General features: G+C 35.2%; 1 protein-coding gene across 1 annotated transcript in view; it reads left to right on the top strand.

Annotated features, from left to right (window-relative positions):
• Positions 1 to 18,369, top strand: part of Polr2A (RNA polymerase II subunit RpII215) — a 43,005-nt gene that overhangs the window by 4,701 nt on the left and 19,935 nt on the right. The window contains exons 3-14 of the mRNA XM_083115512.1: positions 708 to 844; positions 1,272 to 1,427; positions 7,490 to 7,652; positions 7,922 to 8,052; positions 8,841 to 9,001; positions 9,700 to 9,921; positions 11,250 to 11,507; positions 12,039 to 12,249; positions 13,838 to 13,928; positions 14,309 to 14,427; positions 15,791 to 15,959; positions 17,725 to 17,894. Of these exons, the coding sequence (XP_082971638.1) occupies positions 708 to 844; positions 1,272 to 1,427; positions 7,490 to 7,652; positions 7,922 to 8,052; positions 8,841 to 9,001; positions 9,700 to 9,921; positions 11,250 to 11,507; positions 12,039 to 12,249; positions 13,838 to 13,928; positions 14,309 to 14,427; positions 15,791 to 15,959; positions 17,725 to 17,894 (1,988 nt within the window). The remainder of the gene's footprint in view (positions 1 to 707; positions 845 to 1,271; positions 1,428 to 7,489; positions 7,653 to 7,921; positions 8,053 to 8,840; positions 9,002 to 9,699; positions 9,922 to 11,249; positions 11,508 to 12,038; positions 12,250 to 13,837; positions 13,929 to 14,308; positions 14,428 to 15,790; positions 15,960 to 17,724; positions 17,895 to 18,369) is intronic.

The following is an 18,369-nucleotide window of genomic DNA, read 5'->3' on the forward strand; positions in this document are numbered from 1 at the left end:
ATATATGGCCATCTCCACCATATTGCTACAGAATTTAAAATTTGACTAGCAGTGCAAAATATTATAATCACATGTTTATTATTCTCATTTAATGATACGCATGATACAGTAAATCGCACAATCATTAAGAAACGCAGACTACTCATTTTTTTTTTTAAAAAAAAAGTAATGAAAATTTCCATAATCCAACTCGAAATATTAGAATTGATTAAAAAAATCTCCAATTGCCAGGTGAACATTTTCATACACCCTGTATTTTTCTGTAGTATGTAATAGAAATCATAATTTTGTATGCATTCAAAAACTTTTACAATGATGTAATATGTCTGAATCCTCTTTTCTACTTTCACCTGTCCAACTTTTGCATTTGTCAATAGGGCACTGATACAGCATTTTCAGCTTAAACTTTACCTTTCTCCACTTAGCACCATCTATTATTTTCATAGACGACTATTACTGCAAATTAGCATTAATGATCTTCACAACATTCAAGCATCTCTGAATTGTCTATTCATAAACATGTATTTTTTAATATATTTTAATTTTTTCCAGAACAAACCCAGAATGAGATAAATAGTGTGTGTTGGCCCTAAACATATTTCAACACGCCACTAACTAAAAACTGAATATTTGTTATAATGTAGAAATGTTACTTCAGTTTTTAAGTGGTTAAAAATCTCAATTTTTTAAAAATTTGTATTTTACAGGTAACATGACTGAATGCCCAGGCCATTTTGGACATATTGAATTAGCTAAACCTGTCTACCACATTGGTTTTATCACAAAGACCATAAAGATTTTACGATGCGTCTGCTTTTATTGCTCTAAGATGTTAGTCAGTCCTGTAAGTATAGTTTGATTAATATCTGCTTTTTTTCTTTAATTTGTAAATCAGTTATTTTCCTGTAGTTTACGGTTATTACAAGCATAAGAAATCAGTTTTTCTTTGTGACAGGTGTGATTCCAGGTGGAGGCACACAGTGGTTTGGATTCCACTTTAAAATGTAGGTTCAGTCCCGATTAGCCTTACTGTGCACAAAGTGAACTTAAAACACCAACTCAATCAATCTTCCTTCTTTTATGCAAAAATGAATGTTTCAGCATGCACAACTATATATTTAAAGAGAGACTTTTAAGATAAATGTGCCAGTTCTGAAACTGAAAAGTAATATTAATATTCTTCCCATGATCTTTGTAAAGTACATTTCAGGATACAATGTAGTCTGTTCATAAACTTGTAATTCTTATATTTTTTTTTCAATTCTTTCCAGAGCAACCCAAAAATCAAGGAAATTGTTATGAAGTCAAAAGGTCAACCCAGAAAGCGATTTGCCTTTGTCTATGATTTATGCAAAGGAAAGAATATTTGTGAAGGTGGAGATGAAATAGACATTCAGAAAGACAATCCGGATGATCCATCCAGTCAGGTAGATACACTTAGTAGTGTTATAGTACAGGGTGGCGACAGACCTGGAAAACCTGGAAAACCGGGAAAAGTCAGGGAATTTGAGGTGTCAAAAAAAGTCAGGGAAATGTCAGGGAATTTTGTCTTCATTGACTTTTTTAATTTTTTTTATTTAAAGATATCGTTATGGAACTCTGCACGGGAACAGAAAATTGTTATAACTCGGGCACTATGGGAGCAATCTACTTCGGATAAGTTTTGTTTTGCAGCTAAAACATAAGCGCATGCAACCGTGTACAATTCAGAACCGAGGAAGGGGGTTTGGGGGGCTCGACCCCTGAATTTCAATAGAAAAAAAAATCTGAAGTTTGCCCCCCTCTTCTCCCACTATTTTGGGGAGAAGGCGCAAACTTTAGTATTCTTTTCAAAGAATGGACATTTATCAAGAGAATGAAACATGTTTCATGTTCGTGGGTGCCATACAAGTTGAATAATAAGCCAAAATGTGATTTTTTTTTAAATGAAAAATATGTAATTTGCATTTTTGGAGGAAAATTGTTATAACTCAGGTACTATGGGAGCAATCTACTTCAGATAAGTTTTGTTTTGCAGCTAAGACATCATAGCATGCAACCGTGTACAATTCAGAACGCCGAACCGAGGAAGGGGGGTTTGGGGGGCGCGACCCCCGAATTTCAATAGAAAAAACAAAAATCTCCCGCTATTTTGGGTATAAGGTGCAAACCTTAGTATTCTCTTCAAAGAATGGACGTTTCCAAAGAGAATGAAACATGTTTCATGTTCTTGGGTGCCATAAGCCAAAATGTGAAACACTGTTTTTTTACTAAAAATAGATAATTTGCATATTGCTCAGAAAATTGTTATAACTCTGGCACTATGGGAGCAATCTACTTCAGATAAGTTTTGGTTTTCAGCTAAAACATCATAGCATGCAACCGTGTACAATTCAGAACGCCGAACTTAGGAAGGGGGGGTTTGGGGGGCGCTACCCCCGAATTTTAATTAAAAACTATAAAAATCTTGAGTTTGCCCCCTCTTCTCCCGCTATTTGGGATGAAGGCGCGAAGTTTAGTATTCTTTTCAAGGAATGGACATTTCTCAAGAGAATGAAACATGTTTCATGTTCTTGACTGCTATACAAGTTGAATAATAAGCCAAAATGTGATTTTTTTTTTTTTACGAAAAATAGGTAATTTGCATTTTTGGAGGAAAATTGTTATAACTCGGGCACTATGGGAGCAATCTTCTTCGGATAAGTTTTGTTTTACAGATAAAACATCAGAGCATGCAACCGTGTACAATTCAGATCGCCGAACGGAGGAAGGGGGTTTTGAGGGCACGACCACCGAATTTCAATGAAAAAAACATAAAAATCGGAGGTTTGCCCCCTCTTCTCCCGCTATTTTAGAGAAAAGGCGCAAACCTTAGTATTCTCTTCAAAGAATGGTCGTTTCCAAAGAGATTGAAACATATTTCATGTTCCTGGGTGTCATACAAATTGAATAATGAGCCAAAATGTGAAACTCTGTTCGGAAATGTGGCATGGATATGTTGCTGAGAGGGGGGAGGTTCGTCATCAATATGAATTTCCCAGGCTTGCTCCAGACCTGTGTCAGAGTTTCCACCCAAACATAAGAGTATGAATGTCCAAAAAGCACCTTCATTTCGTAATCAGCACCATTATACCATATGGTATCATCAGGCCAGTACGACCTTACTCTGATAACATATGGTATCATTGGGGGAGTAAAGGTTAAGCCTCTAAATATTACGTGCAAAATGCATTGAATTATCATTTTTTCTTGTCCATATGGGAGTAGTAAGGGGACTTGTCACGTAGTAAAGCATTTTGTTGGGCAAACTGAAGGAACATGGAAACAAATAGGTTCCATTGATACATACGATTTTTGTTGAATATCGCCACCTGACAAAGTATCTCACTACAACATGCGACAGAAATTGCATGGACTGCAAATATGCTGCTGGAATTTTATTACTCTTCTGGCTCACTTCACCTTATTTAATGTAGCAGTGCTTATGTAGGTCTTCTTTCATCATCCTGACGTATTACTGGTTTTGCACAAGTTAACATTCGTTTACAATGACATTGCACTATTCTTAGATATCAAGAAGAATTCAACCAAACGGGATATATATTGTATACTATCAGGAAAAAGTGAAACATAAACTGCATTGGTGAACGTTATAAAAATTGACGAGCATGCTCCCAACCTCAAATTTACTGTAACACTAGTATTGCATTGAAATTAACGCCACTCTCTGTCCTGTCTGTTTAAACTCGTGAGAGATGGTCATTAATCTCCCACAGGGTAAGGGTAATATCCAATATTATGAAACAAAATACTAATAATAAATACATAAATATTTTAATATCATATTTACTCGATTCATTCAGTCATAAAAGCAAATCACTTTCTTCAAGGATTGACTTTTCTCTACCAGCCCTGCTAAATTTTCACTTTCCATCTACTGATTTATATGAGGGGTGGCCAGAAAGTAATTTCCAATTAGTAGGGACATTGATTTTTCGCAAACACCAAAACCGTGAAAAATGGTAATTGCTGCGAAGTTATGTTTAGGAATGTGCAGTGATGTCAGGACACATTTTTCGCCCCTTCGAAATATCGAAATAATGCGAATTTGGCATAAAATGCGAATTGTTGGCATTTTTAACGATTTTTTTTAAAAGAAATGTCCTAAAAAAATTAAAAATTCCATGAAATCCAACATTCTTGTCTTTTCTAGGCCATGTTTATGTACATAGAACATGGAATAATTCTGATAGACACATTAAATCATGTATTTCCCACAATTTTTTCAACTTCTATCAAAACCATTTGCATCACAGAGCAAAGTGGTAGGGTTCTAACAGGAGATCGAGTGCATATCTACCGTCACATGGGGGCCACATCTTCGTATTTGTCACAGAAGAAATGTTTTGAATTACCAAGCTAAGTGTGCACCATCGGCATTTGTCAAGCGAGTAATAATGGAGCTCAGTCGTTAGGGCATCTGACTAATATGCGAGAGACCCGGGGTCGATCCCCTGCAGGGGAGAACCGGGATGTTTTCCACATATTCAAACTGCTCCGGCGCCAGCATAATATGAAGCTGGTACCTTGAGGAAACTTTGAGGGATAAAGGTAGCCAGGAGTGTGGTGCTGATCACATCACTAGCCACCTTCAGCCGTGATCAAGGTTGTAGCATGTCACTAAATTTTGTATGCCCATGGTATATGTGTCTGACAAACAAAGACTGGAACTATCTCTACCGCAGTGTAGCTGTCAAATTCTTGCCCTGCCAGAAACCTCTTCAGTTAAACCATGAGATGAAAGTCGGTACATTAAAGGGCAGGGCTGTACAGGGAGTGGTCCAAGATCTCTCACCTGAAGTGATGCAAAGGCCCTGTGTTGTGCTGTATGGGGTTGTGCACATTCGATTGGCCTTCCGTGAATTGTCTGCAACATCGTCTGACCATACTATCGTTCACGACGTCCGGTCTGCACACCTCACACAATTGCTGGTGGCTCTGTGCCAAATTCCGAGCGTGCAATGTAGGTTACATCTCAGTCTGTGGGAGACTGTATGAGAGCTGCAATCTTTAACCTAGAACTTTCCTAAAACGGCTGCATTACGACTATTACCATTTACAGCTAAATGCCACTTCTTCCTGCCTGCATGTGTGTGTGTCCCTCTCCGACCACTAGTGCTGCATATAGGCACCATTGGAGCTTTTTTCAGGATGCCCCTCGTATATGAACTTTCAGAAGCTTTTATTATTAGTGTTTTAATGTGTGGTTAGCTAAATCAGGTACCTATACAATGCAATTCTATAAATTCCTTGCGTTAAATTTCTAATACCCACATACCCTTTTCGTCAGCATTAATGGTATAACTGCATGTTGTCAATTTCACAGTACTTCACTTGGATATACTGTACTGAAGCAGAAATCCCATTGATAATGTAAGGAAATATGACACTTTATTTTTTTCGATTCAATTGTTTCACTTATATGAAAGAGTTAAGTTGTTTGCTTTACAGAGAAGAGAGAAGTAGCTTTATGCATTGAAAATTGAGTCCACACTCATGGTTCTTGCAAGCAGAGGCTTCCAAACTTCAGTGGAAATATCAACATATAATACCGAGAATGGATAAGGAGACTGATAAATTATAAATTGTATTTCTTAATCATTCACTCTTCACTCTTATCTCATTTAGTCGTAACTTTAAAAATAATCAAGTATTTTATTTTAAACTTACTGCGTACAACAAAATTCCGTAATCCTTCCCTAGCTTGTGAATTGTAATAATTTTCCAAATTCACTATTTTGCAGTTTGAATTCAAATCATAGAGAATAGAGAAATTAAGTCAATTTCATAGAAGATAATATTGGTACTTGACAAATCCATACCTGGATCTGTATGAGTTTATTATTTCCATTTGCAAAAACATCGCTTTAGTTTAGTTGGTAATTGTCAGGGAAAAATGTAAATTTTGTCCTGGAAAACCTGGAAAAGTCAGGGAATTTCATTTTTGCTTGTTTGTAGCCACCCTGTAGTATATTAGTTGTACTTTTTGTTTCTGTCCATCTGTACCTCCCTGATTCAGGGTGCCTATTTACCGGGAATTATGCGTGAATTCTGCTTGAATTTTTCTCCATAGGCAATGAAAATTTCATCTTTTTAAAAATCCCAATTTCAGTGAATTTTTACGTACATACTGAGGCGAGTTTTTCACAGTTTAGCATTTTTATCAAGGAATCAAAAAATCTCAATGCGTTTGCTTTGTAGTGTCCTTTGCAGAACAAGATAAAATATCTTGAAGTTGATTAGGTAAATTTGAAATTCTTATACAAATAACAATTTTTCGTAGATTACTATATCCCATAACATTTGTGACTTTTCTTCTTAGATGTATTTCTAGTCTGTGTATGTGAAATAGCAAATGTAAACTCCGCACCTTAAATTAAATACATATACCGCTCGATTGAATTGAATTAGAATTTTTGGATACACTAGAATTGCACACACTATTTATATTGTTAATATACGTATTTGTGTGTGGGTGGTAAGACACTAATGCCTAAGTTTGAAATAGAGAAAACACCTGCTTGTACCCTTTCATTTTTGAAAAGTTTGCCTTGAAAACTGGGAATTATACTTGAATTTTATCATGGTCCTATACCCTGTTCCAGCTTAACTGTAGAGCAGGACCATGCATATCAGCAGAGAAGGAGGAGGAAAATCCAGTGGTGAAAGTGCAGCGTTGCCAACAGTATGGTCCTGACAGTGCATGTACGGACATACGGTCTACACCTTAGTATGTACGCTAAATGCACGGCTTGTCAGAATTTGCTCTTGCTGTTTTATCCCTAATATTTCCCTAAGAAATTCGTAAACCAATCGTACGGACCTGGAGACAAAAATACGATCAGTTTGCCATGTATGTTCAGTATTATCCTTTTCAAAAGTTTGCAACGCTTACAGAGAAGGAGGAAATTGGGTAACTCCCGTCGCCCATTACACAATCCCGTTCCTCTCACTGTTCATTGGTGGAGCCATCTCACGTCACTACTTGCGCAGACACTTGTTCTAGTTCGTCTGGTCTACAGTTAGCTGGTATTTTAGTTGTACCTTGTGATGGTACATAGTGACTTGCAATCAAGGGGATCTTGGGTTTGGTTTCTGGGAAAAGCACATTGCTCTGACCGATAAGTGTACTTAAAAGCAAATAAATGACCATATCAAGGAATTAATGTTTCAACAAACAATAAGTTAATTCGAAAACAGACTAGTTGTGAAAGTGGCAATAATGCAGTTCAAATTCAGTTTGAATAACTGAATGGACGGCAATATTTTTTTAAAGCTACGCACACATCTAGTGACCAAATGTTTCATAGCAGGTTTTAGATTTGGTATATATTATTTTCATAGGTCTGTTAATCTGAAGTGGATATCTTATTAGTAAATGCGAGTGGTTCCACACACTATAATATGATCTCAAATGCAATGTATGTGTTGAATTGGCAACTCTTTTCAGCCAAAGCGATCTGGTCATGGAGGCTGCGGTCGTTACCAACCGAGCATCAGGAGAATAGGGTTGGACCTGACTGCCGAGTGGAAACATGTCAATGAAGATTCACAGGAAAAGAAGATCAACTTAAGTGCAGAAAGAGTGTGGGAAATTTTAAAACACATTTCAGGTAAGACCTTTGCTACATCCCTGTTTTTATTTTTATTTGTATAAAGTAGATACAAAATTGCATTCTGGTAACAATATATTTTAATGTAACAAGAATAATTTCACTCTTCCATTACAAAATGTTCTTCCTTCTCATGATTTGATTTGAAGATATGAACACAATATTTGTTAAACAGTGCTAAGTATTCTGGTATATGTTGTTTTATGATACTTTAAAAAAGGAACAATGAATACAATGACATTAACAGGAATGTCTTGCTGTCATTATAGACGAAGAGTGTTTCATCCTTGGAATGGACCCAAAATTCGCACGACCAGATTGGATGATAGTAACGGTTTTACCAGTCCCACCATTACCAGTCAGACCAGCAGTTATTATGTATGGGTCTGCAAGGAATCAGGTATTTGATGTTATCTTTGGTACTACTGTTTTGAAGATATTTTGTTGAGGGCCAAAACCACCCAATTGGCATAGCATTGTGTTATATATGAAGATTGCTTCTCTGTGAAAAAGCAATTTCTTACTGTCATTATTTATACATTGAACGTAATTCTGGACCTTAATTTTTTGTGATCACTACAGTTCTTAGAATATAAAAACATTGTGTTAATAAGTAGAAAAAGCTTCTTTGGTGGACGAGCACGTTAAGTGCCAATTTTTAATCTTGCCACCCAAGTTTCTGTGTTCTGGTGTGTTCCTTCATCAATTTTGTCCTATTTTCACTCATCCTCGTCATTGCAGTTAGCTAAAAGTGACAGAAAAATAATGCTACATCACAAACCTACAAATTAATAATTCCAACTTATATTAAGTGCAAAATAATGCAAATTTGTCTTTTACATGATTTTTCATGTTTATCATAAATTGCCCAAAAATCGAGTATTGGGTAACATTGTCATTAATATTGCAAATTTGTGTTTCTTGCTGTAATATAAACTACATTTTAAGTGGAGCAATACTTCTGACCATCTTTTGTTCATAATCAACCAACTCCATTCAAGTTCCAAGCAGCTATGGGGTAATTACTTAGACATTCTATTAGTCAAGTTCTGTGGTCACTACAGAACACTAAGAAGTGCTATGGATCTTTTGATTTTAATACTGAATATGGCTTCCATGCATTAGATTGAACTATTATATTATGTTGTGAGGATTTCTTTGCTAATTGCATTTTACAAATCTTTTCAGGATGACTTGACACACAAAATGGCAGACATCATAAAGGCCAACAATGAGCTTACGAGGAATGAGCAAGCTGGTGCTGCCGCCCACGTAATTGCAGAAAACATAAAAATGCTTCAGTTCCATGTTGCAACCTTGGTTGATAATGATATGCCTGGAATGCCTAGGTGAGCATAATCAATTTTTAAATTGTGCATTCTTGCTTAAATGAAGCTTACATCATGTCAAATCTTCAGTAGCTGAATTTTTGCCAATATCAATAACAGGTATTCTATCAATCCAACATAAAATTCCATGTTTCATATAGAACATAAATGCTTTTGTAACCAAAGTATTCACCTGGTGTCTCGAATGGGTTTTTGCTTTTTGAAGGGAAACTCAAGGTTTAAACATTTTCTTTATAAAACCAAGAAATATGAGTTTCGTATTCATAAAAATCATAACGAAATGGGATAATATTGCAGTAACAGTTCCCACTTATCTGGAAAAGTTGTAAAAACATTCAGAGCGTTAACTCTGTACAGGACAATAAAAAATGTCTGGAAATTGGATGTTTTTTGCTTGTCAGTATTAGAGATATTTAAACACATTTTATATTTGTAAATTTTACTTTAACATTATTTTGAGAATTCATATTTTTTATTACAAAGTTGAATATGCGTTGAAAATCCTGGAACAGTCAGTGAATTTGGTTTGGCAGCATGCATAGGTGCCTTAACTTCATTACAGGCTAGTTATAGATATATTGAATCGGTACAAACTGATATGCATTGAATACCTTTGAATCTGCCCCAACCATAGTGTATATTATTTAGTTTTTTATATTGCTTTCCAATGGTATGATTTTTTATTTTCATTCTTTCAGGGCAATGCAAAAATCAGGTAAACCTATCAAAGCAATTAAAGGACGATTAAAAGGGAAAGAAGGAAGAATCCGAGGAAATCTTATGGGGAAGCGAGTTGATTTCTCGGCAAGAACTGTAATCACACCAGATCCAAATTTGCGAATTGATCAAGTAGGAGTTCCTCGTTCTGTTGCACAGAACTTAACATTCCCTGAAATTGTCACTCCATTCAATATTGACAAGTAAGTAAAGTGAAAAAAATACGTAGATGGATAAGTTACATATTTTTTTTTCTTTCACGATCTTTGTGGAAACAGTATTTGCACTGTGAGTTTTGAAAATTGCAGCTTGTGATGGTGGGAAAAATGTGACTGGACAGTTTTTAATTTTATATAATGTTCAATGTTTTCGCTGAAACTTCCTACATAGATGTATGTGTGTTTGACAGATATGTTACAATTGAAATATAACGCAACACGTTAAAAGTCTTGCCATATTTTTAAAAAAACAACCTTTCTTTTGCATTGTCTGGGTCTACAGAGAAGTTGACATAAAAAATTACCATATGTCACAAGACATTTCAAAGTGTTATAATATTACATGATGCCGTACCCTGAAATTAATCTGAAACATCCATTCAATTGTGCAACGTGGAAATACAAAATTTTACGTGAGTAATTCTAAACCACGCTTACCGCATCCATCATGAATAATTTAGGAGTTATTTAATGTCATTAAAGGAATGTGATGGGATGAGTAAGTATGACTTGATAACTAGCCTTTATTATTTTAAAACCAAATTTTACAAGTATCGGTATCAGCTCAGCCCTAATATTATTATTTCTTGTATTGAGTAATATTTAAGAATCAAGTCTCATATAAGTCATGGAATTGTAACATTTTCTTAAATTCAATGCTCCTGTATTAGTAGCCATATACTACACCTATGCTGCATGAGACTGTCTCACAGCAAAGCGAAACACTGTAATCCATTAGTGTTGTTGCAGTGTAGGTGTACCAGGCAAAATGTGACATTCAGGTGTCTCTGACCTTGAACTCCATGCATGTGTTGGCTTTCATTTTTTAGATATATCTTTGTATTTATTATTCTGTAAATTTTGTAGTTTAGCCATATGTTTGCCAGTGATTTTTCTAATATTTTAAAAAGTTGACAATTTACATGAACATGTATAGCCCCTTTAGTGCTTGAGCATGTTTACTTCACAAGGCAGGAATTTATCTTGCAGAAAGTGAAAACAGTTGCAGTTCATAAGTATATGCCCAGAAAAGGGTACTTTTTCACAAGTTTCCAAGTGAATGGTGGCAGTGGCCACTGAAATTAATCAATCAGTAAAAATATATTTAAAGCAAGCACCACTTCTACGTATATATGGAAGTAATTGTTTTTTTTCTTTCTTTTTTTTCTTACATATCATTAATAATTCAGTAGTTTTTAATTGTAAAATAATGTTTTGCTCTTTCTTGAACATAATGAGTCTTTTTCTGTCTACAGTAACGTGCATTAAGGTATTACCCACTTAACATTGTTAATGTACTTTCTCCTTGATAGGATGCAAGATCTTGTCAGAAGAGGAAATTCACAGTACCCAGGTGCAAAGTATATTGTACGAGATAACGGTGAGCGTATTGATCTCAGATTTCATCCCAAACCATCAGACTTACACTTGCAGTGTGGATACAAAGTGGAAAGACACATTCGAGATGGGGATTTGGTGATTTTCAACCGGCAACCTACATTGCATAAAATGTCTATGATGGGTCATCGTGTGAAAGTTCTACCATGGTCTACTTTCAGGATGAATCTAAGGTTTGCTCCTAAATTATTTATTAAGAACAATTTTTTTTTTTAAAAGAACTTTGTCCCATTTAGATTGTTTTTATGGAGGCTATAAACTGGTCCTACTGACCTGAAAAACTATTTTAGAAAGTTGTTACGGTATTTTGGACCAATTAGTTTTGTGCATTGTGAACTAATACTGATGCCCAAATATCAACATTGGTGTATTACTGGGAATTGGTTAGAATATTGTCATTGGTATTGGCTCAGATTTAGTAAATACATTTATTAATCTGCTATACAGATGTACAGTAAGAAAAAGTAAATTATTTTTAAAATTAATACCAAAGTAACCAGCTTCAGTTCTTTAAGTCAAGAAATTTTAAGAATGGATGATTCTGTATTGCCTACTCCAGTGCAATGGTGGCCTATGAGATGATATTTACAATAAGTGATGATAAAAACATTTTTTTTTCCAAACATATCCAAGAAATTACCCTTCTGATCAAGTCAGTAGTTGATATGTTTCAATTGTTATCTTAAATGGTCTTTCCCTTCCAGTGTAACATCACCTTACAACGCTGATTTTGATGGTGACGAGATGAACCTCCACGTTCCCCAGTCTATGGAAACGAGAGCAGAAGTTGAGAATATTCATGTGACTCCAAGACAGATCATTACACCACAGTCCAACAAACCTGTCATGGGTATTGTGCAGGACACATTGACAGCTGTGCGTAAGATGACCAAAAGAGATGTTTTTTTAGAAAAGGTAAGTCATTTGAGCAAGATGCAGATTTTTCTTCTTTTTAAGGAGTTTTATTATGGTATCAATAATCACATATTTAGGACATTATTAAACTCATTTATTTCCAAAGTGTTTCTGGGACTTGTGCAAGTACTTATTGGCATTAATTTTTCCTGATTGAGTTGCGTCCATGACAGTGTGCTTTCAGTCCTGACCTCACGATCTTGTCATCAACAGTCCCAGGTTAGAGTCCTGGCTTTATTGTGAACGTTCCGAGTGTTCAAAATTAATCTAATTAATTTTCATTCTCATCGCGGCAATTAGCTGAGAGTAGCAGAAAAGTGATGCAAAATACAATTTCTGATTAAAAATATAAACTGAATTACAAAACTCAATGTATATTTTATTAACTCATATAAAGTATGATTTGTTTATGTTATATACAGGCGACTGAGGTGAATAAATTTAAAAATCAGGATAATTATTTGTAGAAATTAGGGATGGGCCGATATGAAATTTTGGCCGATTCCGATAAAGTACCGATATAAAATTTACCGATACCGATAACCGATATTCTACCGATCCGATATAAAGTTAGAAATGGTCTTTGAAGAACCTGAAATGTTCATTGATCTCCTTAATGAAAGTGTGTTTCGAGGTGACAACAGTGCAAAAGAAGTTGAATATTTAGACAATTACTTTTTAGAAAGTAGGGCATCGAGATTATCCATAAAAATTACAAGAAAATGGCAGGATTTTGCACTAAATTATAAAATATTTATCGATATATCGGATTGGTAAAATAATCGGCAATTTTACCGATATGCCTATATCGGCCGATACCGATAGAGTACCGATTAATCGGTCCCATCCCTAGTAGAAATAAATATATAATGTAGAAGAATGAGGTTCTATGATTTATTATTATTGTGATTATTAATTTTAAGTACAATTTGAATCCTATGCTATTAAAAGCTTTTAGATATTTTGGTGTAAGGTACTTTATAATTGTACTTTTGTTAAAGTATAGTAATGTTTTAAAAAAATGTAATGTTTACTATTCTTCTGTCATCATCATCTAATACGGTACCTAGACAAGATGATGTGTTGGACAACTAAGATTTCATGCTACCAAAACAAAACAATATCATTTGAGGCGCTGAACTGTTGTACCCACACCAATGCCTATACTTTTGCAGATTTCCACTATTACAGGTGCTTGAATATTGCAACAATTACAAGTTGTTCAAAATTAGTGGGTGAATATTCAACTCCAATTATAAGCATAAATTTACCAGTTTTGCTTCAAAATATTCAAGAATTACATCGGAATGTCAAAGTACCTGTTATATAATCACACATTAAGTTGTTCACAGAATATTGGTGTTCATTAAATGAAAAGTTTGGTCATAACTTCCAGGAGAATTAGACTGCGAAAGAACAAAATACCGGAAAAATATCAGCAGGTATCTTTAAATAATATCCAGCTGATACTTTCTGATACTGATACATCAGAATCGGCTCAGCCTTAATTATTAGTGTTAGTAGCAATTTTATCAATGTTACAAATATTAAATAATACAAGAGTTTATTAACATAACTTGTTTTACAGGAACAAATGATGAATCTTCTGATGCATCTGCCCATATGGAATGGGAAGATCCCTCAACCAACCATTCTTAAGCCCAAGCCTATGTGGACAGGTAAATTAGCTTTACATTCATCTAAAAAGAAAACCTCTCACCACATGTTTAGTCATTAAAGGTATTAACTACTATTCTGCTGCAAACAGATTCAATGATGTAGGTTAATAAAAATATAATGTGAAAGTGTAATTAGCCCAAGTTTACTGTAGATTTTTTAAAAACACTACCTGAGATAACCTGGATAATAAAGAAAATGTTACATCAGAAATTAAAAAAATTGCTCATATTTGCCAACAATGAAGTCTTGTTCTGTTTCTTGTTGAATAAAATTGTATGTAGGATGCTAAAATTTACCACTTTTACTATTAGTGATAATAGAACATCATTAGCATAATCACCTGTGATGTATTGAATGTATTTTTTGTTTCTTATTTCAGGAAAACAACTGTTTTCACTTATCATTCCTGGAAATGTAAATGTAATTCGTACTCATTCCACACATCCTGATGAAGAAGATGATGGACCTTACAAGTGGATTTCTCCTGGTGATACAAAGGTATGTTAGTTGATCTAATCTGCAATATGATGTGGATTTCATCCACTGAGTAGTAGTTAATATGGCCGTTCAGTTGGTACAAAGTCTGTAACTCTTGTACAGACAGATCAAGAAAAGCAACATTTTTCACAACGTCCCAGTTATTTCAAGCTCTGAGCCCAAAAACTATTTCTCGTGGCTATTCAAGTTTAAATTTCATAGATTGTTGTCACACTTTTAATCTTCAGCCAATGTAAAGTTTGTTAGATATGATGTTTTCTTTACTATATTAAACTTGAATACCCTCGTGTTTGTTCACTAATAAGTAAAAAAAGACACATTAAAAGTACATACATGTGTTGGTTCTTTCCTTCGAACACCACCTGCAACCAGATCCATAGAATTCCAGAATAAGGATGGGTATGAAGCAAATGAATAATAGTTTAAATACCGGTACTGATAAGCACCTACTGTGAAAGTGCTTTGTAACCACGAATTTTTCCCCAGATGCCCCCTTGACGATGCTGGAGTAATGCCAAAATTGCGACTTTTCACATGTCAAAATCACCAATTTTGAAACTGCACCAAATGCAAAACCGGAGGGAAAATCGAAGTTTTAGCTTGTGATGACCGCTTGTACGAGTTTTCTTTGCATGAAGCATAAATTGATTTCAGGTAGGGATGGGATCGATTAATCTGTACTCTATCGGTATCGGCCGAGATAGGCATATCGGTTTATCAGTAAAATTACTGATTATTTTACCGATCTGATATATCGATAAATATCTGATAGTTTAGTGCAAAATTCTGCCATTTTGTTTTAATTTTTATGGATAATCTCCATGCCCTACTTTTTTAAAAAGTAAATGTCTAAATATGCAATTTCTCTTGCACTGCAGTCACTTTGAAACACACATTTTTTAAGAAGGTCAATGAACCTTTCATGTACTTCAAGGACCATTTCTAATTTTATATCGGATCGGTAGAATATCGATTATCGGTATCGGTAAATTTTATATCGGTACTTTATCGGTATCGGCCAAAATTTCATATCGTCCCATCCCTAATTTCGGGCCATATGTAAAACTTTACCCTGAGGAGGGATCCCTGGAAATAGTCTTTCCAAAAATGGTCATTACGTGGATTTCCTTTATGGCAGCATGGAGTTGTCAACAGAGCTCCAACGTGGGTTGGTGCATGTGAACAAAGTCTGTCCTAGGTTCAGAATCCATGCTGAGATTCGACTTACCCTTAATTGAAACTTCACAATAAATGCGAAAATCGATCAAATTTCGTGGCGCCCATTCATTCTAGCATTACTCAGTGTGTCTGGATTGTACTGGTGGCATCAGTTCGCAATACAAGCGCTTACTTTTTCTTCCAGGTTATGGTTGAACATGGAGAGCTAATTATGGGCATCCTCTGTAAAAAGACCTTGGGATCATCAGGTGGTTCCTTGCTGCATATCTGCATGTTGGAATTAGGCCATGAAGTGTGTGGCAGGTTTTATGGCAACATCCAGACTGTGGTGAACAATTGGCTTCTATTGGAAGGTAATCATTGTTTCTTTAAATGCAAAAGTTTTATTTTGGTAGCAGCAGTAGTAGCAGTTTGTATAGCCAGTTACTCTACAAATTGTGTAACCTACTGAAATTCTTTGAGCCGCACTGGTATGTAGTACATAACAGATAATATAAAAATCAAGGAAACTAAATTCCTCGTTGCAATTAGAAGTGATTGATAGTGCATTGAAACTTACCAGGGTAAAATATTAACTTTACCAGAATGAAGAGCCAAGGTTGTCTAGTCAGTAGGGTATCTGACTGCCATGTGGGAGACCCAGGTTCAATTCCCATGGTGCGTGATCTAAGGTCAAAATTTTTCGAGCCTTGTCCCTGCATAAAGCGGCTGTGGGGCTCACCCAGCCTCAAATCAATGGGGCCTTACCCCACATCCCATAAATGTGCCTTCATAGCATGGTGTTGTATGCAAGGGAAACTTTACCTTATCTTTACCAGAATAATCTTATGCTGTAGTCATGCTATTAACAGATCTTTTGTAAAATATATCTTCTTTAACCCTTAAAGGACGGACCGTGACATATTGTCACAAGGAGCTTTTTCTCATAGTATGTTACCTTATTTTTAACATACTGTAACTTGGATAATGATCGGAGATACATGTTTTGAGCTCTGCATGAGTCTAGAGGTATGTAATTAATAATTAGTAAATATAATATAAAATAGGGATGGGACCGATTAATCGGTACTCTTATCGGTATCGGCCGATATAGGCATATCGGTTTATGGTAAAATTACAGATTACTTTACTGATCCGATATATCGATAAATATCTGATAATTTAGTGCAAAATTCTGCTATTTTGTTGTAATTTTTATGGATAATCTCCATACCCTACTTTCTAAAAAAGTAAGTGTCTAAATATTCAACTTCTTAGGACTGCAGTCACCTCGAAACACACATTTATTAAGGAGGTCAATGAACCTTTCAGGTTCTTCAAGAACAATTTCTAATTTTATATCGGATCGGTACTTTATCGGTATCGGCCAAAATTTCATATCTGCACATCCCTAATATAAAATATAAAATTTCATTTAGAAATAAGTGCGTAATTCTTTCCACATCAATGGCAAACATACCAGGCATTATGCAGGTGCCTTTTAGAGATTCACGTCCTGGCGTGGGGGTCGGATGAATTTCAAATTTCATGTAAAAAAAAGTTACTTTCCCTTTTGTTCTCCTTCTAACTGATTATGGATTTTTTTTTCCCATCAGGATTATAGCCCAAAGTATACTGAACAAAACGAGGTGTCATTTGTACCTCTAACATTCTTAGTCTCGGAAATATAAAATTCCATTTCAAATTTCCCGCTGAAAACACACTCTGCATTAGTGCAAATACCTGGAAAATCAGCCTCGGCATCTAAGGGTTAATGTGAAACTCATGGTGCACCAGGGAAGGGACAGTATCTGCCAGTTTGGGATGTCAGTTTATTAGTAAAATTGTGGATAATTTTACAGATCTGTTATTTCTTTAACATCTTTGACGTTAAAGTTTCTAAATATACAGTTTGTTTTTCTGAGGCAAAACTGTTTTAATTGCTTGGTTACATACATTGATGCAGGTCATCATGGAATATTCCACATTTAAATCAGTTCGTTGTTCAGTTAATTTTATATTGATACATACTAGTATCAGCAAAATTTCACATCAGTTTGGCTAATATTTAGTGGTTACAAGCCTTTGTCCAAAATATTGCAAACACGATGGTATACCTGATCATTTGTACGACAATAGGTCACTCTATTGGTATTGGAGACACCATTGCTGATCCCCAGACCTACATGGAGATCCAGAAAGCTATCAAGAAAGCGAAAGAAGACGTGATAGAAGTTATCCACAAGGCACACAACATGGAACTGGAGCCTACACCCGGTAATACACTGAGGCAGACTTTCGAGAATCAGGTAATATAGATTTCCTGAAATGGCCATTTTAGTGTAGCATCAGTGTGCCAAATGTTCAAAGCAGACTACACTGGATATGAATTATGCCATTTTTATATTCAAATGATTGCCGGACCCTGTGGCTGAGTGGTTAGCACATCCCGGGTTCAAATCCCGCTCGGGCTTGGTTGTTCGTGAACGTCCATTCATCAATTTTATCACTCATTCCCATATTCGCAAATTAGTCAAGAGGCACAAAACTCTAAGTGAAATAAAATAAAACAATCAAATCAATATTCAAATGATTGATTTATTTACCTTAGGAGATAATTTAGTAATTTATGTGCCAAGTTGTGATCCTGTGTTGTAAATGATAGTAAATCACTATAGAATTTGTTGCAAGTTCAGCCAGTATTATTTTCGAAATTCAGTATATTAATAATGATAATAGTTTGTTTACTTGAAGGAATATTTTCCTGACCTAGGTTTATAGCTT

This window comes from Lepisma saccharinum, chromosome 30 (assembly GCF_977018435.1).
Source record: "Lepisma saccharinum chromosome 30, izLepSacc3.1, whole genome shotgun sequence".
NCBI lineage: Eukaryota > Metazoa > Arthropoda > Insecta > Zygentoma > Lepismatidae > Lepisma > Lepisma saccharinum.